The following is a 22,870-nucleotide window of genomic DNA, read 5'->3' on the forward strand; positions in this document are numbered from 1 at the left end:
AAAAATCCTCAATAAAATTTTAGCTATCAGAATCCAACAATGTATCCATAAGATAATTCACCACGACCAAGTTGGATTCATTCCAGGGGCACAAGGATGGTTTAACATCCGAAAATCAATCAACGTTATCCAACACATCAACAAAAAGAAATATAAAAACCATATGATAATATCAATAGATGCTGAGAAAGCTTTCGACAAAGTGCAACACCCATTCATGATAAAAGCCCTTGAAATTCTGGGGATACAAGGAACATACCTCAACATCATAAAGGCATCTATGACAAGCCAACAGCCAGTATCATTCTCAATGGTGAAAAGCTGAAAGCAATTCCATTAAGATCTGGAACAAGACAAGGATGTCCACTCTCACCATTGCTTTTCAATATAATACTGGAAGTCCTAGCCAGGGCAATAAGACAAGAGAAAGACATCCAAGGAATCCAAATAGGAAAAGAAGAAGTCAAACTATCACTATTTGCAGACGATATGATATTATACATAGAGAACCCCAAAAACTCCACAGAAAAGCTAATTCAACACATCAATCAGTTCAGTAAAGTGGCAGGATACAAAATCAACACGCAAAAGTCAGTAGCCTTCCTATACACAAACAATAAATCTGAAGAAGAAGAAATCAAAAAGACCATCCCTTTTGTTATTGAAACAAAAAAAATCAAATATTTGGGAATAAATCTAACAAAAGAGGTAAAGGACCTATACAAAGAAAACTATAAAACACTGTTAAAAGAAATAGAAGAAGACACAAAGAAATGGAGAGACATCCCCTGCTCATGGATTGGAAGAATAAACATTATTAAAATGGCCATCCTACCAAAAGCAATATACAGATTCAATGCTATTCCAATCAAAATTTCAATGTCATTCTTCAAAGAAATAGAACAATTATTGATGAAATTCATATGGAATCACCAAAAACCCGGAATAGCCAAAGCTCTCCTGAAAAAAAAAGAAGGGAATGGAGGCATCAGACTCCCAGACTTCAAACTATACTACAAAGCCATAATCATCAAAACTGCATGGTATTGGAACAAGAACAGACATACAGACCAATGGAATCGAATAGAAAATCCAGAAATAAACCCACAGATTTATGGTCAACTAATCTTTGACAAAAGAGCAAAGAATATGCACTGGAGCAAAGAAAGTTTGTTCAATAAATGGTGCTGGGAAAACTGGGTCGCTACATGCAAAAGAATGAAACTTGACCACCACCTCACACCATACACAAAAATCAACTCAAAATGGATTAAAGAACTAGACATAAGACCTGAAACCATAAAATATATAGAAGGAAATATAGGCGAAACACTACGTGATTTGCACATCAAAGACATCTTTACAGACACATCACCCAAAGCAGTGATAGTGAAGGCAAAGATATACAGCTGGGACTACATCAAATTAAAGAGCTTTTGCACAGCAAAAGAGACAATAACAAAAACAAAGAGAAACCCCACCAACTGGGAGAACATTTTTGCACCCAACACTAATGATAAAGGACTGATCACAAAAATCTGCAAAGAGCTGATGAGACTCAACAACAACAAAGAAAATAACCCAGTCAAAAAATGGGCAGAAGAGCTTAAAAGAAACTTCTCTGAAGAGGAAATGCAAATGGCCAACAGGCATATGAAAAAATGTTCAACATCACTTGTAATCAGGGAAATGCAAATCAAAACTACCATGAGATACCATCTTACACCAGTGAGAATGGCACATATTAAAAAAACTAGCAACAACAAATGTTGGCGAGGGTGTGGAGAAAAAGGAACTCTCCTGCACTGTTGGTGGGAGTGCAAACTGGTCCAACCACTGTGGAAAGCTGTATGGAGATTTCTGGACCTACTAAACATAGAGCTTCCATAGGATCCAGCAATTCCACTCCCAGGTATTTACCCAAAGGACACAGAAACATCAATTCCAAAGAACACCTGCACCCCTATGTTTATAGCAGCACTGTTTACAATAGCTAAGCTTTGGAAACAACCCAAATGCCCAAAAATAGATGACTGGATCAAGAAGATGTGGTACATATATACCATGGAATATTACTCAGCATTCAAAAAAGATAAACACATGCAATTTGCAGCAACATGGATGGCACTGGAAGGGATCATGCTCAGCGAAATAAGCCAAAAAGAAAAAGAAAAATACCGGATGGTCTCACTCATAGCAGGAATCTAGAAAACTTAAATAAGGGACCAGGAAAATGAATAACTATAAGAAAGTGAAAATCAAAATCAACAAAAAACTATGAACCAGAGACACTTTTAGGGGGGCGGGGGTGGGAGGGGAGGGATTGGGGTCAGAATGGGGGGGCTGCAATTGTATGGGGAATATAACAATAAAATTTATTAAATAAATAAATAAATAAATAAATAAATAAATCTTTAAAAAAAAAAAAAAAAGAAGAAATAGAACACCTAAACAGACCAATTACAAGCAGCGAAATTGAAATGGTAATCAAAAACCTCCCCAAAAACAAAAGCCCAGACCTGATGGATTTACAAACGAATTCTACCAAACATTCAGAAATGAATTGGTGACTATCCTTCACAAACTCTTCCAAAAATTGAGAAGGAAGAGACAATACCAAACACGTTCTATGAAGCCAACATTACACTAATACCAAAACCGAACAAGAACAACACAAAAAAGGAAAACTACAGGCCAATCTCCCTAATGAACACTGATGCAAAAATCCTCAATAAAATTTTAGCTATCAGAATCCAACAATGTATCCATAAGATAATTCACCACGACCAAGTAGGATTCATTCCAGGGACACAAGGATGGTTTAACATCCGAAAATCAATCAACGTTATCCAACACATCAACAAAAAGAAATATAAAAACCATATGATAATATCAATAGATGCTGAGAAAGCTTTCGACAAGTGCAACACCCATTCATGATAAAAGCCCTTGAAATTCTTGGGATACAAGGAACATACCTCAACATCATAAAGGCCATCTATGACAAGCCAACAGCCAGTATCATTCTCAATGGTGAAAAGCTGAAAGCAATTCCATTAAGATCTGGAACAAGACAAGGATGTCCACTCTCACCACTGCTTTTCAATATAATACTGGAAGTCCTAGCCAGAGCAATAAGACAAGAGAAAGACATCCAAGGAATCCAAATATGAAAAGAAGAAGTCAAACTATCACTATTTGCAGATGATATGATAATATACATAGAGATCCCCAAAAACTCCACAGAAAAGCTAATTCAACACATCAATCAGTTCAGTAAAGTGGCAGGATACAAAATCAACACGCAAAAGTCAGTAGCCTTCCTATACACAAACAATAAATCTGAAGAAGAAGAAATCAAAAAAACCATCCCTTTTATTATTGAAACAAAAAAAATCAAATATTTGGGAATAAATCTAACAAAAGAGGTAAAGGACCTATACAAAGAAAACTATAAAACACTGTTAAAAGAAATAGAAGAAGACACAAAGAAATGGAAAGACATCCCCTGCTCATGGATTGGAAGAATAAACATTATTAAAATGGCCATCCTACCAAAAGCAATATACAGATTCAATGCTATTCCAATCAAAATTTCAATGTCATTCTTCAAAGAAATAGAACAATTATTGATGAAATTCATATGGAATCACAAAAAACCCCAAATAGCCAAAGCTCTCCTGAAAAAGAAAGAAGGGAATGGAGGCATCACACTCCCAGACTTCAAACTATACTACAAAGCCATAATCATCAAAACTGCATGGTATTGGAACAAGAACAGACATACAGACCAATGGAATCGAATAGACAATCCAGAAATAAACCCACAGATTTATGGTCAACTAATCTTTGACAAAGGAGCAAAGACTATGCATTGGAGCAAAGAAAGTTTGTTCAATAAATGGTGCTGGGAAAACTGGGTTGCTACATGCAAAAGAATGAAGCTTGACCACTACCTCACACCATACACAAAAATCAACTCAAAATGGATTAAAGAACTAGACATAAGACCTGAAACCATAAAATATATAGAAGGAAATATAGGTGAAACACTACGTGATTTGCACATCAAAGACATCTTTACAGATACATCACCCAAAGCAGTGATAGTGAAGGCAAAGATAAACAGCTGGGACTACATCAAATTAAAGAGCTTCTGCACAGCAAAAGAGACAATAACAAAAACAAAGAGAAACCCCACTGACTGGGAGAACATTTTTGCACCCAACACTAATGATAAAGGACTGATCACAAAAATCTGCAAAGAGCTGATGAGACTCAACAACAACAAAGAAAATAACCCAGTCAAAAAATGGGCAGAAGAGCTAAAAAGAAACTTCTCTGAAGAGGAAATGCAAATGGCCAACAGGCATATGAAAAAATGTTCAACATCACTTGTAATCAGGGAAATGCAAATCAAAACTACCATGAGATACCATCTTACACCAGTGAGAATGGCACATATTAAAAAAACTAGCAACAGCAAATGTTGGTGAGGTTGTGGAGAAAAAGGAACTCTTCTGCACTGTTGGTGGGAGTGCAAACTGGTCCAACCACTATGGAGAGCTGTATGGAGATTTCTGGACCTACTAAACATAGAGCTTCCATATGATCCAGCAATTCCACTCCTAGGTATTTACCCAAAGGACACAGAAACATCAATTCCAAAGAGCACCTATACACCTATGTTTATAGCAGCACTGTTTACAATAGCTTAGCTTTGGAAACAGCCCAAATGCCCAAAAATAGATGACTGGATCAAGAAGATGTGGTACATATATAGCATGGAATATTACTCAGCATTCAAAAAAGATAAACACATGCAATTTGCAGCAACATGGATGGCACTGGAAGGGATCATGCTCAGTGAAATAAGCCAAAAAGAAAAAGAAAAATACCGGATGGTCTCACTCATAGCAGGAATCTAGAAAACTTAAATAAGGGACCAGGAAAATGAATAACTATAAGAAAGTGAAAATCAAAATCAACAAAAAACTATGAACCAGAGACACTTTTTGGGGGGTGGGGGGTGGGAGGGGAGGGATTGGGGTCAGATTGGGGGGGTTGCAATTGTATGGGGAATATAAAAATAAAATTTATTATAAAAAAAAATGAACAATGACAAAAAATATATAAATAAAAAATTTTAAAAATTAACATAACTTCTGGAAATAAGAACAAATAAAAAAAGAAATTTCTGTTTATAATTAACTATCTATAACAGAGTAAAATTACTAATTCAGCTAATATTTAAATATCTTTTAAAAATAAATATCAAATAAATTAATGAGGATTTTAAATGCAGCCATAAAATAAACTGCCTAAGGACATGAAAGAGAGTTTTGATAACTGGTCAGGAAGGTAGTTACACCAAATTAGGTGTGATTACACCCAGTGTGATTCCAAAGCACTCACCTTCTCCACTTGGCCTTAACTGGTTACTGAGCTCAGGAACAAGTTCTTCATATACCCCCCTAGGCTGAGCCCTTTCACTCCTAGAACTCTGCTTGTTCCAGCAGGACTCCTGCTCCTCCCAAGAAGCAATGGGCAGCTGGTCAGAGCCTTCAGCATGAGGAGAAGCAGAGGACTTGAGGTCCAAGAGGAAGCTATCTTGTAAAGTTTGCTTGGTGGCCTTCTTGTGCTTTCCCTTCTGACTCTCCAGTACCCCATCACTCTCCACTCGTCTGGGCTGGCTACTCTCATGTTTCCTGGTTAGCTGGAGGAGCTGGTCCATGTCCTTAGTGAATTCCAGCAGAGTGCCCTCAGAGAGGTTTCGAGCAGGACCCTCAGAGCCATAGCTGGGAACCTTCTCCAAAAGCAGGTGCTCGGAGCAGTGGAGAACTCCTGTGTCTTCTCTGTGCATGGAACGAGGTACATGTGGGAGGCTGCAGGGACCCATGGACAGGGAGAAGTAAGAGTAGTCCACTGCGACATACGTCAGCATGAAGTTGATGGTGACAATGGGAGCCAGAATATTCACCTGACCCACAAGGACAAAGGCCATGGTCACCAGGCTGGTCAGACAAATAGCAGCTACAGGTGTTTTATTTGGTCCTTTCTGCAGAAACAAAAATAACATGCAGGACTGACATTTCAGATGGAAATCATGTTAGATGATAAACAACGCATAATGGCACAGTCTCTTTTCCCATGTGACTCTCGGCATGTTAGTAACCGTTGGTCTACAAATTTAGGAAATAATATTCAACCCCTAGGGCCACTATGAGAGGAGAGTTAATACATAGAAAATGTTTGATACAGAGAGCACACCTTGGTCATTAGAGGTATTGGTGTTATGTTATTAATTAGGATTAGTGTCATCATACTAGTGTGATTCTATGGAACTTGGACTTCCCAAATACTTCTCTTTTTGTTTTTCTTGGGATTTTACTATCAGCCTTGGAAATCAAATACGTGTAAAGTTGATTCTTTCCAGGCTTAGAAAATGGTCTAAGAGGACAGGAGACCCTGAAGACAAAGCAGAATCATTGGTGGTGGTTGAGGTGGGAGATTCTGATATGAAACATACACATATACACATGCTCACACACATACCCACCTACCCCACCACACACACACACACACACACACACACACACACATCTGTTATTGATGGAAGTGGGTATGATAACCTTCAGGAGCACAGGAGTGGGGAAAAAATGTGCTAACTCCATATAATCTGTCAATCCACAGAAGCTATTCATCAGAGACACTGACAAAGTTCTTGGACCAAAAGCAACATTCTCTTCTCAGTCCTCATCTCCTTAAACTACATTTGACCCACCTGACTGTTCCCTCATCTTTGAAAGTCTTCTGTCACCTAGTTTCTCTTGATTTTTCTCCCTTCTCACTGTGTGCTCCTACTTAGGCTTTCCTGCTGGACCTTTATGTTCTTCACTCCAAAATTTGACTCTCCAGACTAAAACATTATCCTGAAATCAAGTTTAAATATCCAGCCCTTTACTCAACATTTCTGGTTGATGTCTGATAGGCTCTTAAAACTAATATGTCCAAAACCAAATTGTTGATTCCCCAATCTCCCACCCTTAAATCTACTCTTCTATAGTCTTCTCCACCTCAGAAAATGGAACCTCAATCCGTCTATTTGCTCAGTCAAGTGAAATTTTTGATGATTCTTCTCATTGACCCATTCTCCATCAGTAAATATGGTCAGCTTTATCCACAGGGTATTCCAGGATCTAACCCCTGTCCCACCTCTTACACTGCCAGAACTCTGAGGGGTAAGCAAGTAAGCTACTTTCAGATCTGATCTATAAACCACCCAAGTGTTCCTCCAGCTCTGTCCTTACTTCCTGAGGTTGGAATAGAGGGCAATCTTAGAAGTTACACTTTGAAAATGCAAAGTCATTTGCATTTGAGGATAAGCGCCCCAGCTGAAACACCCCCCCTGGAACTTGAGTAAAATTCACACACACAAAAAGGTAGAACTATACTTTTGCTGTGATTGAGAATTCATTTGGGGTATATTTGCTACAGCTGTTTAGCATACCGCAATAATAAAATGACAAAAAATAAAACAAATATTCAGAAATTAATGAGAACTTATCAGGGGAAAAAAAGTAATTATAATAAAGCAAAAATCAAAATCAGCAGGCAACTATAAACCAGAGACATTCTGCAGGGGAGGGGATGGGTGTGGGAAGAGCACAAGGGACCATGGTGATGGTACACGGGTGAATGGGGGGGTGGGAATTTCACGGGGGCTATAACCAAGATGAAAATGCATATATTGTACAAAAATGAAAAATGAAGTAAAAAATATATAAAATAAAATAATAATAAAAAAAGAAATTAATTTTAAAAAAGAAATTAATGAGAACTTAAAAGGAGGGTCTTGGGTAAGTGGAAGGACATGCTAGAAGTCCAGATCAGGACAGTGATAAGGGTGAATTGAAAAGTGATAAAACAGTCAAATATGAACACACCTTAAAAAAAAAAGATGGCATATAATAGGAGAAGATATTTGCAATACATATAACAAAGGGTATCCAGAATATACAAAGAACCACTACCAAAAAATTAGAAAACAGACAGCCCAATAAAAACATGAGCCAAAGAATGTCTACTAAACATATGAAAAGATGCCCAACCTCATTAGTAATCAGGGGAATGCAAATTACAACCATAGTGAGATACCATTAAACACCCAGCAGACTGGCAAAAATTTAAGTCTGATAATATTAAGTATTGGCAAGAATATAAAAGAATAAGGATGCTTATCCAATGCTGTTAGGAGTGTAAATTAGTACAACTACAAATTTAAATACTAATAAAGAGAATGGTGCTGTCTAATAAGTGATGCTATACATACCTTACAATTTAGCAATTCCACTAATGGGTATTTAATCTGAAGGGACTCTTCGTGTGCACCAGTCTACTGCAATGTTCAGAAGAATCCCAAATGTCCATCAGCAGCAGAATGGTACATGAATTGTAGCAAAGGAGGAAATGCTATGTAGGGATAATAATAGACAAGCTGCTGCTACAGCAGAAATGTGGATGAATCTCATAAACATAATGCTGCACTAAACAGACATGCCACATTTACATAAAGTTTAAAAACAGCCAGAATTAAACTATTTTGTTTAGAGATGCATATGGAGGAAGTAAACTAGGGGTTGGCAAATTACGACCCCTCCCCAGGCCAAATCTGGCTACCATCTGCTTATTTATCCCCACAAGCTAAGAATGGTTTTGCACTTTTAAACTGTTGGAGAAAAAAATCAAAAGAGAAGTAATATGTTGCAACACATGAAAGTTACATGAAATTCAAATATCAATGTCTACACAAATTGGACACAGCCACACCTAAGCCACTAGATATTGTCTGTGGCTACTTTTGAGCTGTAACCACAGAGTTGAATAGTTGTGAAGAGGCTATATGGTGTGTAAAACCCACAACATTGACTGACTGACCTTTTTCAGAAAATGCTGGTCAACATGCAAACCACATAGAGAGCAAGAACATTAATGTCACAGAAGTCAAGAGAGTAGGTGACAACCACAGAGGGAGGGATAGAGCACTTCCCAGAGAGGGCATGTGGAGGGGGGGCATCTGGGAGTTCCCCGTGTTCTTGGGTAGAAGGTTACAACCCATGACATTACAAGTGTGTGTTATATAAGTGTACATGGCGTAGGTTCAGTAACAGTCATTCTGTAAGCTGTTCATATTGGCTCGATGCCCTTTTCTGAATATCTCAAAATTGTTGAATGGATCTTCTAAAATGTTTAAAGTTTCTTCTCTCAAGTTCCATTCAAAAAGAAAACATGCCAATAAAATTTAATTATATATAAAAAAAGCTTTGGGGAAAAATAAGTTCCCAAATTAAAAGGCAAGTGACAAACCAGAAAAAATATTTGTAATATAGCACGAAGAGTTAATCTCCCCAGCAAAGAAAAGAGCTTCTAGCAATTGAGAAGGCCAACAATCCCAGGAAAATATAATGACACTTAGAGGCAAAGATGTTCAACCTTATCTATAACAAGAGTAAAGCAAATCACAAGTAAAAAGCCATTTCTCACTATATAAAAATTTGCATTTGACAGTGAGTTACAGACAGGCTCATCGCTGCACAGTGGTGCCCAGGACAAGAGGGCAAATGGCAGTCCATGTGCCCTATGTCTAAATATGTATAATTGTTAGCAAATCAATTAAACAAATTGCCCAATCAAATATGTTCTATCCTCTTTCCTTGGTAACGTACATTCAGGATGATGGGGAGGGCCGGGCTCAAGGTTAAATAAAATCCTTGAGTTCTTTACTGGAGAATGGCCATGCACAGCCTCCAGCTCACCGACCACCTTCCTTCTCTTCCAGACTGTACTGTGAGGGGCTTCACACCCACATGTGGACTCCAGGTCCACAACCTGGGATGTGCCTCAGAAAAGAGTCATTTCCTGGAAGTGGGCTGGGAATTGTAGGGTGCAGCACACCTGAACTGTGGTCTAGAAGGGGGTCAGGAATCCAGGCGGACATGTCCCCTTGCCTCATGAAATTCCATCCCAAGAGCAGAGTAGAGTCCTATAAAACAGGGTATTTTGACCCAAGTCTAACAGTAGTGCTGGTTGTAAGAAAATAGGTACTTTCATCCATTGCTGCTAAAATGATACAAATCACATGGAAGGTGCTTTGGCAGACTCATTAAAATTAAAAGTGCATTTAACCCAGCAAGCCCAGTTATGAACATTTATCCTATAGATGTATTGGCACACATACAAAATTCTACATAAATATACACAAAATTATTCTTCATAGTGCTATTTACTGGAAGCCACACCAAGGCGAGTCTATAGGGAACTGGTTAAATGAACTATGATACATCCACAAAATGGGAGGGGGAGAAAGAAAGGCTTTCTACTTCCACATGAAAAGATAGATGTCCGACTAATATTAAATGAAGACAAGCAAGGTGTAGGGCAATGTATGTATAACACTATCTTTGTGTTAAAAATAGACAATGGAAGGATTCATTATAAAGCAATAAGAACAGTGATAGATAAGGCAATGGTGTGGGTAAAAAAAGAGAAAGACTCATGATAGGAGCTAAACTTCTCAGTGAATACTTTTTATACCATTTTTAGTTTTGAACTCTGTACATATTACCTAATAAAAATTAATGTAATTAAAATAAAAGTCATTCCACATGAAATGTACCAGAGACCACAACCATTGCTCCTACCAATGCATGTGGACTGTGGATAAAAAGTGGATGAAAGTAGAAGGAATTAAGGGTGACTTGCAACTTTGTTGCCCAAAAGGAGGGGGAAGCTGAGACTGGGAAGAAGGTAGGGGCGGGCTCTGTGCCACTCCACCAGAATTGAAGTAGTTTACAAACCATAATCATAAGTGGGATTCTCTCTGTTTCTCTCTCGTCTTCCCCTAGGTTTAGGAACTCCTATTTGATTGTTCAGTGACTCAGTCAAGTTATCCTATACCAGTTAATGTTTGGGTCATGGTGATTAATGGGAGCCCAGAGACCAGAGGTGTGGGAAATCATCACAAAGCAACCATGAAGGGAAGTGGATCTCAAGGAGAGTTAGCGCCACGAGGACCAGCTACCCTCCTTCTCAAGAAATTCCTCCTTCTATGGTAAACGTGGAGGATTCTTGAATATATTTATTTTTGTTGTTTTTCAGATTGCTTATGTCTTTATTAAATTTTTGTTTAGTTGTTTAATTTATTGGCAAGAGAGGATTGTTAAAATCTCTAATTATGGGGCCTCCCTGGTGGTGCAGCGGTTGAGTGCTGGGTTGCGAAGCTGCTGGAAGCCTCCGCAGTGCAGGTTCGATCCCCCGCTGCTCCCCGGCCACCGGAGGAGGGTCCCACATGGCGCGCAGACCTCTCCTGCCTCCCGCTGCTCCCCTCAGCAGTGTGCTTCGGTTCTTCTGCCTGCTCTGCTCCCCGCTCTGGCTCTGGTGAATTCTCTCACCCTCCCGCGCTTCTGACTGTACCCAGTGCTTGTATAAATAAATAAATAAAACTTAAAAAAAAGAAATTTTTAATTATGATAATGTCTATTTTTCTTTTTTTTAAATAATTTTTTGATAGAACACTGATTTATAACATTATATAATTTGGACTTATTTTTATTAAAGGATGTGCGCTTCCTTTCTTGGGCAGCAGTGTTGAGGATGCTACTAAGATGGCTAGCTGGCCAAGCTGGAAGGGGTCCTGGGTGGCTGTGAAATTGACAGATACTTTGTCCAACTGAGCCCAGAGGATAGGAGTGAGAGAAATGACCTCTGCCTCTTCATTAGTCATAGCCTGGAAAACTTGACCAGTAGTTTTTTGTTTGTTTGTTTTTTTAAATATTTTTATCTTAACATTTATCATTTTTTTACATTTTTTAGATAATATTTGCTTCCCCCCACCCCCTCAGATTGAGTCCCCTTAGAATTTCCTTCCCCAAGGCACCCATGCACCATCACCACAGTCCCCTGTGATCCTCCCTCCCTCCCTCTCACCCCTCTCCCTCGTCCTCCCCTGCACTGTGTCTCTGGTTTATAATTTTGACCAGTAGTTTTAATCAAATTTATTTGCCAACAAAGGTCCACCACAAAATGTACATTTCTCCAAGAAAGAGTTACTCACCCCTTGCCCCAGGGAGGCCAGTGCTGGAATCACTTTCTCCTGCGCAATGCACTGTAGGATCCGGGGGGCTCCGTAGAGGCCTCCCATACAGGAGGCCAGAGATGAGATGTATAAACCCAATAGGAAGAGGAAGCCCACTAGGGAAACCTAGAGGAGGAAGCAGTTTCATTATCCAATGTCAGGAACTGCTTCTGTCCCTTTCTGCTTCCCTGGTAGCCATCCACACACATCCCATCTAGTTATAGACTAGATCCTCTAGATCCAACCCCTTTGGTACATTTTCAATATGCCCACTGAGCCCTGCCAACTCATTCCATTGCACCTGCTTCAGTGTGGCCATCACCACATCTTGTATGGACTACATAGTGGATATCGTGCATCAGACTTATCTAGGGGGCTCATAAAAGACAGATTTCTGGGTCCCACCTCAAGAGTTGCAGATTCAGTAGGTCTGAGGGAAGGCCCAAGACTTGGATTGCCAAATTCCCAAAGTGATGCTGTTGCTGATGGTCCTTGAAAAACACTGGCCAACTACAATGCTAACTGGTCTCCTGCCTCCAAATTCTGCCCAGTCTGAATCCTCCACCAGCCTCCACCACAGTGACCTCTCTGAGCTCAAATATGAGCATAAAGTCCCTCTTGCAGGAGTTCCCCACAGCCCTAGCATATGAGGCCCTCCCTGGTCTGTGGCCTTTGTACCCCATCCCATAGTCTGTCAGCATGATCTCTCTGTCTGCTAGAACCCTCTGTCCACACCTCTAGTCTACTTATTACCTGTCTGTTAAAGTCACAATTGTAATAATAATAAAAGTCACATTTGTGTTTCAAGATTCAACACAAACCTTCCCTCTTCCATGAGGCAATCCCCAATCTCCTTCATAACAGAGGATACTCCTCAGGGTTTCGTGGCCCCTCAGGGTAAGGCTGGGGAACACCTATGACACAGTTTCTTCTACAAATCTGGAGGCTTTATTCCACAGGCCTCCTGTCTTGTTCATAATTGGTGCCAACATAGCTATATAAATAAATGTGGAATGAATGAATGAGATCCATGATGCATGCAGCCCACAAGCACAGCAGATAGAGGAAGAGAAGGCATAGTTGTTCGGCTCAGCATCAACTTGCTGAGGGTCAGTGCTGCTGACGTGCTGCTATGGTGCAAGCTTCCCATCAGGAATCCACACCCCCTCCCAAATCAGACCTCATCTGAATCTACAGGGAATACAATTGCCCATTCACTTGACTCTCTCTTATATCAAACTTGTTCCATGTTCGGAAAAATAAATGAAATGCTGCTTCTCATGTTTGCATAAATTACAAAAACTCCATTTTCTCTTTCTCCCACCTGCATCCTGTCTCTCCCTTCTGTTATCTCTCCATCTGCGTAGGGAGCATCTCATAAGGACAGGCTGTAAACCTGGCACAAGGCTACGGGCAGGGCAAGGCTTTATTGGTAGAATGGTAAACTGCTAGGTTTGCTTCAACTCTTGCAAAATTTAATCATTTTCTCTGTAACAGTTTGGCTGTAAACTCACTAACTGTGCCAGTGGAGGGGAAAGTGAGAATTTATTTGAGCAGATGTGTGTCAACAGTTCTTTTGGAGAAAAGAGTATCTTTCTGTCATACACCTGTTTGAGCCAGCACAAAAAGCTCTTTCTAAAATATTATCTGGGGTGTGAACAACCCTGGTTTTTTCTTTAGTAATCACTGATTTAAAAAAAAATCACTGATTACATCTCTTTGCTCATGATATTTTTAAAATATTTTTTAATTTATTTATGCATACAAGAGCAGGGGTACAGGCCAGAGGTCTGGGGGGTGTGAGGATTCACCAGAGACAAAGTGGGGAGCAGAAAATGTGGATCCACTGAAAAACACTGCTGAGGGGAGCAGTGGGCGAGACAGGAGAGGTCTGCTGCGCCATGTGAGTTAGCTCTGTAGCCAGGGATTGAACTTGTGCTGCAGTGGCTGCAGATACCTACATACTGCTGAGATTTAACCCCTTGCGCCACCAATGAGGTCCTGCTCATGATATTTTTTTACAAGTTCCCATTTCAACTTGTATTGAGAGATCCCATTAATTTGCTTGAAGAACTGGATACAAAGTTACTTGCGAGGTGCTCTTTCTGTCTCTCTAATCCCTGTGCTCCCTTGATATTACTGAAGCATATACCCCAAAACCCTTAAAATCCCAAGTGTATGAACACAGCAATGTCTCAACAGTCTCCTAGTTTTCTCACATATTATATTGCCACAGACATAAATTTTCTAACACTGCCCTCACTCCACAAGTTGGCTAACATGTCAGATGCAGATCAGTAAAAAGAAATCCAGGACAGTCAGCAGCCATTAAAGAGAATCCTTCTGACCAAAAGCATCAGAGCAAAAGATGGGAAGTGTGTTGAGTTGTTTTGTGAGCCTCAAGGAGCACCAAGGGGAGTGTGCTAGTGGCCTGGTCTGGTCTGTGTCTCAGGTTGAGATCCTCAGGACACTCAGACCAAACCAGAGACTTTGTTTCTGCCAACCCAGAAAGCTCCAAGATGGGTTGGCTCAGAACCCAGGTCACAGCTAAGACATGAAGCTGACAGGAACAGTTTAGTAAAATCACATCAAGGTGTCAGGTTGTGTCAAGCGACCAGGTAAAGGAGATTGCCCCTACTCACTGCACCCCCCACCCCCATCCTCTGGGCACTGTTAGTCAATTGTTTATGACCCAACTTACTGCCCCATCAGTCCCAAAGAGGGAAGCTGGAGGACAGGAAAGGAAAGAAGCTAGGGCTCAAGGCTTTGGGGGAGGGCGAGGGAATCCTGCATAGTCCCCAGTGTGGGGTTGAGAGGTGGGGTAGGATGGGGCTAGCAGCACACTAGGGTCCTACTATTTTGGACTTGCCCTGGTTGGTTCTGTCACCTCTCACTTAGTTGCTGCATCAGTCAGTCCCGATTTGCTACTAAGAACCATGAAAAATAGCTTTCCTTTCTTTATGGGTTTTATGACTACCTCTTCCAGGAAACAGTCTCTTGTCCTCTCCAAAACCTAACTATATAATTATATCCCCATATATTATTCCCAGGCATGGTTTAGCAGGTGCCTCCAAACCGCTAAGTGCTTGCCTACCCGTTTCCCCATCTGGGACAGGTGGCATTCCAAACGCACTTCCCTGTCACGTGTCTATTATTAGCAGTGGGATTTCCACCCACAAAGCTCTCCTGAGCTGTGCCTGGAGATGCTTTTACTCTCTCGCTGCTGTGGCCTTCCTTGGATACAGGCTGCCTGCCTTCCCACACACCCATTCTTAGTTCCCTCTGCAAAGCTGGCGAGGAGGGGAGAGCAGAGCCCCACCAGGGGAGACTTTGCCTCATTCCATCCAGATCAGAATTCCTAATGGTTGAAAGGCCCTCTTTGAGAGAATCCACTAGAAAGGAAACAGCTTTAGAAGCAGACAGAGCTGGCGGGCCACTGGCAAGTTGCAGACAGCATTAGGCAGCTCCCCTGGTCAAAGGATCAGCTGTTCCCTAAGGCCTTTAATTCCTCTAATGCTGTCAAGCCTTTCTTTCCACAATTAGAGAAGGGCCCCTGAGAGCTGAAATTCAAGAGGGAAGCAATGCATGTAGTTATAAATGAGGGCCACAGAGTCCTCCCCTGAGAACAAGCCTTGCTCACAGGGATCGGAGACCATGGGCCCAGGATGGTGGTCCTGTGCCTCTACTACCTGAACTGCTCCCACTTTCAAAACCTATTTCCTAGCAAAGTCAAGGCCCCTGAAAACAAACATCACTTTAACATCATTGTCTACACAATATACAAGAAGCCTGTGCTAAGTCCAAGCCCAAATGTAGCCATAAAAAGTAAGTTCCAAATTTCCTACGCCAGGTTGCCCCACGCAGAGGCCCTTTGTGCAGTTCAGCAAAGCTACTTTGGCAAAAGCTCACACCAACGGAAAATGGAATATTCTCCTAAGATATGAGCAGTGAGCCTCAGGTGCTAACTAAGAAAGGAAAACAACCTTCCGTACTACATTTCTCTGATAAATAGTAAGACTCCTAGGGCCCACTTTTTCTACAGGAACTTAAGAGAAGTTAGGAGCTGTTCCAGAAAAGCAGCTGGAAATCTTACTCTCCTGAGTTCTAGAGATGCCAACAGAATATCCTTCACTATCAGGTGACTCCAGTCTATTAAGGGCAGTGGAGGAATGCGAGGAATTTCTCACCTTCTCCAAGGTAGTGTGTATGGTTCTGGAAACAAAGATATTACAGCCAAATTAACCCAGGCCATCCCATGGGGAGAAGCAGGAGGCTCAGAAGACAAGGCGGGTCTCCCACCCTGACTCCTTCAGGCCCTTGTTCCCCCTTTGCTGTCTCCTCCACTCATCAGTCTCCTTCCTTCTTGTGAGCACACCTTCAGCATTTTGCAATGGCAAAAATGTAGGGCTTGTTAAGCTGGGGACTTCGGAAGAGCAGATCCTTTGTTTCCATCCTAATTCTTGACATGAAAAGATGGTTGTGTCTCCATCATTTAGTCATGTGCCTTTCCAGGCACTGTTACTTGTTGCGAGGCATCCATAAGAAAAACCTGTGCATCTTTCTAAAACCCTCTCCCCACCTGAGGCCCCAAACTTCAGTCCTGGACCCAAGACCATATGAAGTCCCAGGGAGGGCTGCAAGGCAGAAGCAGTCATTTGTTGATTGGTACAAATAACACAGCCGACTGAGCCCTCCAGGCAGCACAGGACTTACCCACCTTCTCAGCTATCATGAAGTCATAGCGAAGGGCCTCTCGGGTACAGATGGCACCAAGCAGGAAGACAAAGACAATGTACAGAAACCACCTGCAAAACACCCAAGAGCAGAGTGGGGCTGCCATCTGACCTCAGCAACCCCTTCCAACCCACCCCAGCAGCCTTTGGATTCCCACTGGGACTTGTCTCAAAAGGAAAGAGAAAGGCCAGCCGGACACATCACCAGCTCATCTACGGGGCACCTCCAGTACTACTTCTCTGCTGGCAGATTTCTTCCCTCCCCCACAAAGTATCATTGTTTTGTGTCTTTCTTACATTAAAGAAGAAAACAAAGGATCTTGGGGGTGGGGTGTAGAGGCCCAGCTGGCCTTGTTGCCAGGTTTCAGGCCACGGTTGACCAGCAGCACCACTGCCCATTATCTGCAGAGGAACAAGTTGATGATCTTCTGGGCTTTTAAGTCCTGCTGTTCCCTGGATCTCAGATGATAGAGAGCTAGGCCAAGTGTGAAAAGGCCAGCAGTGACCTGGCTCTACCCCCAAATGCCCTATGACCTTGAACAAGTCACATGACCTCTGTGGCCTCATTCCCATCTGGGCAGTGAGAGAATGGGCCAAAGGTTCTTCCGGGACCTCTCAGTCACAACCAAAATGAGACAGTGGTCTTTCTTTTCTTTCCTTCCCAACACCTCCCTTTCCGTGGTCTTCATTTTCTCCCCTGTGGGAAGAAAATTTACCTTTTTTAGGACCAAATAAACTGGTGCTTTGTGCCTGACTAAAAACACTGGTGCCATTACAATAAGCAAAAAGCAAGATATTTTTTACATGACACGGTTAAAATAATGCAGGCACTTTTAGTGTCTCAAGTCATGGTCATGGCTCAGAAATCATGACTATGATTTCAACAACAATCAGATGATGGCAGAGAAGATTCTGTTCATGGTAGAAGGTCAGAAACAGACCAAGAGCTCCCTGCCTGCTAGTGTGGGTGGCACATTGTCAATTAAAACCCAGGAAGCCTGATAGCCTTGGGTTGGCAGAGGGGAGGGCGGCTCTGAGTCCCTACTATGTGCCTTACACAGTTTCCTCCACAATCCATGAGACCCATGTATTCTCATTATGCCCATTATACAGAAAAGGAAATGGAGGTTCAGAGAGACAATTAGAGGCTGGGCTGGAATGCAAATTCTGATTTGTTTGATTACAAATTTTTTGTCTTTATGTTCCCGACAATGGTCCTGGAAACTCAATAGTTAAAAAAATAGCCAGGTTCGAAAAGCCTTTGGGGGAGGGGAGGAGCAGGAGGCTTAGGAAAGAGGAAAGAAAGGATTCATCTTCCTTAATGGCTCCTCTGCAACTAGGCTACATTCCCAGGCAGGGGGTATGGAAGGGCAATCATCTGAACCCACCAGACGTGAATTTTCCAGCTGGCTGAGTGTTAAAAGGAGGATTGGAATATGAAATAGATTGGTCACAGTCAGGGCACGCTCAGAACAAAAGGGGCAGTTCCCTCTTTCACCAGAGTTTTCTCTCTCTCCAGCTGATTGCCAGGAGGGGAACTTACGAGATGCCAACAGCTGCTAGGGAGCCCAGGGGGATGCTGGCAGCAGGCTCCCTGAGGTCACCCCCCATGTTGAAACCGGCCATGACTCCTGAAAGACACCCAGACAGAGAGGGGTGAGCAGCCTACCCCCTGAACCACCTTCCCCTCCTGGGCCCCTCTCCTGGAAGCCGCCCCGCAGCAGGCCCTCCCATCTGCAGCGTCAACTGCTTCTCAATCTCCCCTGGCAACTGGGGAGGCATCTGCGGGCTGTGAAAGAAATCTTTGTGGGTTGGGTGACACTGGGGAGGAAAGGCCTACTACAAAAGCATCTTATGGCCCAGGGCAAAGTAGTGGGGGTGAGGGAGGTGTCTGACAGGACACACAAAGGTCTCCATGCCACAGGCTGAGTTCTGCCTTCCCTCCAGACGGCACCCCGAGAGACTGGGCCTCAGCAATGTGCCCTCCATGGCCTGCTCAGCTGAGTTCCTTGTCTCTGCTGTCCACTGACTACCCTGGGATTCAGGTGTCCGGGGGGCAGTTCCCAGCCAATAGTCAGAACCAGAGACCATGTTCAAAGCTCCTGACCTGCCACAGGGCTCTAAACAAATTAAACAAACAAACAAACAAAACTGAACCGGATGTTACCAATACTGAGTCACACATTCCTCTTCATCACCGCTATTCCCCAAGAACACTTAGGAAAAGTAATTAGTGCTGGTGGATAGAACAAAGTATGTGGGGCTGAGGAAGGGACTATTTCCAAACACACACAGAGAAAAGCAACATGACGATGTGATGTGTTGGGAACCCACTGTGGGTCCAGTTTACAAGTGTCTTGGACCCAGTCCTGGCCAGGGATGGCTCACAGAGGGGCGGGTGCTTCTCAAATGTGGCCTTGAAGGAAGATTTGCACAGCTTAGGAGAGAAATGGGTCTAACTCCATCATTGTGGATTTTGGAACTTTCAATCTGACAGGGCCTGTGCTAAGTGCTTTACATGCTTTTTTTTTTTATCTTGTTTAATCCTCATAATGACCACATCAGAAAAGTAAAATTACCTCACCACCATAAAGGAAACTAGTGCTCAAAGAGGTAAATTAAAGCAGCCTGAGGTTACACATTCAGCAAGTGGCAAAGCTAGGATTCAATCCTAGTCTGCATCTCACTTCAAAAATCATGCTCTTAAGACTTCTGCTATAATGCTTCAGTGAGCTCAAGTGGAGTGAAGCAAAAGTTTGGGGCCAGAAATGTGGAGTGCAGCTATTTCAAAGAGCACCCTGAATGTTGAACCAAGAAAGCCACCTCCATGCACCTTGACACGACGATTCCACTACCAGGAGTTTATCCTGTAAGTCAATAGTCAGGGACATGAGGAAGAGTTAGCCAAAAAGTGCTATAAATGCTTATTTATAATAGTGAAAATTATTAACAACTTAATGTCTAAAAATAGAGGATTGGCTAAATTTGAGATGATACATCTTTTAATAAATACAAGGTCTCTAACATTGTTAGAATAAACTGTGATATGGAAAGATATGTAAAAGTTAGTGTTTAGTTTCAGAGGTATATTAGAAAACAGACCATATGGTATGATCCCGTTGTTGTTTTAAAAAAGGTAAATGCACAGAAAAAGGGATTAGAACATATCTTTAAATGTTAGTGTTATTTCTTGATGATGGAAGAAAAGATCATTTTTCATTTGATTATATATCTATATTTTCTCAATTTTTTACAGAGATCATTTTGAAGTAAAATTACATCATAAGTGAAGTGATTTTTAAAAGATATTTTGTTTAAAATGGCATGCTAGGTACATTTTCTTAACTCCCATCTCCCCAACTCCCCCAAGAGCCTATTAAAAGGATATATCTGGGAAATGGATACAAACTTGTAAGCCAGTTAAGTAAAAATAAAGCTAAGCAGACAGGGCTCAGAAAATTTACTTTATGTTTTATTTCTGAGGAAGGTGCTGAAGCATGTACTCGGGCAAAATGAAGATGCAAACCATTAAGGAGGAAAGCAAGGGATTCAGAAAGCAGTGTAAAAGAGGGGCCTCCCCGGTGGCGCAGCGGTTGCGAAGCGGTTGCGCAGCGGTTGAGCGCCGGTTCGATCCCCAGCTGCTCCCCGGCCACCACAGGAGGGTCCCACATGGCGCGCAGACCTCTCCTGCCGCCCGCTGCTCCCCTCAGCAGTGTACTTCGGTCCTTCTGCCTGCTCTGCTCCCCGCTCTGGCTCTGGTGAATTCTCTCACCCTCCCGCGCTTCTGACTGTACCCAGTGCTTGTATAAATAAATAAATCTTTAAAAAAAAAAAAAAAGAAAGCAGTCTAAAAGAGGAACAGTTCTGCAGCAGGGCCTGAAGCAGAAGGATGGAGGCTCTGAGAGGGAGGCCTCTTGATAGGAAACAGATTATGAGTAGCAAGCTAGGACATTTTAAGCATATGCTGACTGCATATTTTGACAAGAAAAAAGATTATTGACACTCTGAAAAAAGTGAGTAAGAGGTGTCTAAATATGAAGCAAACTATAATGTGACATGATTTTAAACAACTAATGAAATGTAAAAAAAAAATGAATTCATTTGACCATAATATGAGGAGTATCTCCCCTAAATGGCACAGGGAGCACATCAGACTCACAGCCAAGGAACGAAATTCTAGCCAACTATCAATACATTGCTCTTCAGTGAACAAATACACAGTCATACAGTGTACATGTTCATTGTTTTTTAACTTCTAAAATTGACCGTTAGATAAACTATAGTCATGAGGACATGACTACAGTTCCAAAATAGAATACAAATATTAACTACCTGGACAATAAAAGTAAAATGGTAGCTAACCAACATTAGGAGGAGAAGAGTGGGAAGAGAAGCATAGGAAAGGGAAAGAAAACGCATCGATATTTTCATGATAACAGTGTGGAAAACAAAATATGAGTCGCGTAATCTTTTACTCAGGCTTGGCTTGAACTTTGCAATCTGCAATTAGTTTAACTGAAAGGTGAGCTAGTCATTCAGTATGTTAGGTAGGTAAGGAAAGTGTTATAAATTTTATTTTATATTGTGTTTTTACTGAGATAACATTGGCTTACAAAGTTGTATGTGATTCAGAGTTACACGATCACACCCCTTCAGATCACGCCTCTTTATTCACTGCCAAGGCACCTACAGTTCTCCACCACAGTCCCCCCTCATCTGGCCCCCCTCCTCTTGGTCTCCACCATCCCCCTCTGGTAGTTTCAGTTCTACAGTCAGATTTCTAAGGTTTGTTATCGTTGCAATAAATTTTAAGTTAATTCTATACCTGTTCTGTATCTTGCCATTATAAGAGTTTCTAAGCGTCTCCTAAGAAGAAGAAAGAAATTGCCAAGAATATTGAGCAACTTGTCTTTGAAGTTACAAAGACTGTTGTTTGTAACCTTAAGACAAAAATAATTTCAGTGTGCTGTGTTTATTATTTAAAATTGTAAATAGTTTCCATGGGTTGTTGTCCACTTACATACTAACAATCAGTTGGCTCTGGCTCTGGTGAATTCTCTCACCCTCCCACGCTTCTGACTGTACCCAGTGCTTGCATAAATAAATAAATAAATCTTAAAATAAAATAAAAGTATTATGTGAGGGCCCTTAAAATCAGGGATTCCCTTAAAATAATATATACCTTATAAAAATATTTTATACATAAATATGACTCTACTACATTAATATTAAAATACACACAGAATCTCAGTTTCCCCATGAACAAGGAGTTAAAAGATACAACACAGAATTGATTAAAATGAGTTTTAAATCTATTATTTAATATTATAAAGGTAGAGAAAATAGAACTAAAAATAAAAATATAACTATAAAAATTTGGAAAGTGACTGGAGAACCATGTAAGTACACTAACCTCTTTGTTTCTCTGTACAGAATCAATGAATTATGTCTGACTTTGATTAACAGAGCTAGTAATATCCGCTAATATACTAATATACTTTGTGATATGTGTTAGCTCTCAAAGTAGTATAAAGCAAAAGTGATTAAAAGCGGTTCCCCCTAAGAAGGGAAGTTTGAGATGGTTATGGGTGTGAAGGGAGACTTGTTATATGTTACAAGCACCTCTAGATGTTTTATTTTTTATCATGTGTACGTTTATAATAGATTTTAAAAAACCGCCAGGATCTTCCTCACTCTGCCAGTGCCGCTGGGACCAGGCCCTGTAGCCAAGGCTCTGTCCCAGGGCTAAGGCCTCCTTGCTTGCTGCCCCTGGTGCCAGGGGCATCCCTGGCCAGATCTTCATGTTTACCTGACTCCCAACTCCACTATCTTTATCTGCTAACACCACTCCTCCTGACCCTCCCAAATCCTGATCCTCTGCCAAGTTCCCGCCTGTTACCAGGTTCACCAGCACCTCACCTGCCTGGCCGCACTGCCTCCCACCATGCTCAACAGCAATTTCATGCCCATTCATTCAGGTTTGTGAGATTACATACTATTTATT

General features: G+C 41.5%; 1 protein-coding gene across 1 annotated transcript in view; it reads right to left on the reverse strand.

Moving 5' to 3' along the window:
* The window catches only part of SLC12A8 (solute carrier family 12 member 8), a gene marked incomplete at both ends in the record, with an annotated part of 123,657 nt that overhangs the window by 22,305 nt on the left and 78,482 nt on the right, over positions 1–22,870 (reverse strand). The window contains 4 exons of the mRNA XM_084230986.1: positions 5,416–6,058; positions 12,113–12,259; positions 16,851–16,938; positions 18,410–18,497. Of these exons, the coding sequence (XP_084087112.1) occupies positions 5,416–6,058; positions 12,113–12,259; positions 16,851–16,938; positions 18,410–18,497 (966 nt within the window). The remainder of the gene's footprint in view (positions 1–5,415; positions 6,059–12,112; positions 12,260–16,850; positions 16,939–18,409; positions 18,498–22,870) is intronic.

This window comes from Talpa europaea, assembly GCF_964194135.1.
Source record: "Talpa europaea genome assembly, chromosome: 4".
Lineage (NCBI taxonomy): Eukaryota > Metazoa > Chordata > Mammalia > Eulipotyphla > Talpidae > Talpa > Talpa europaea.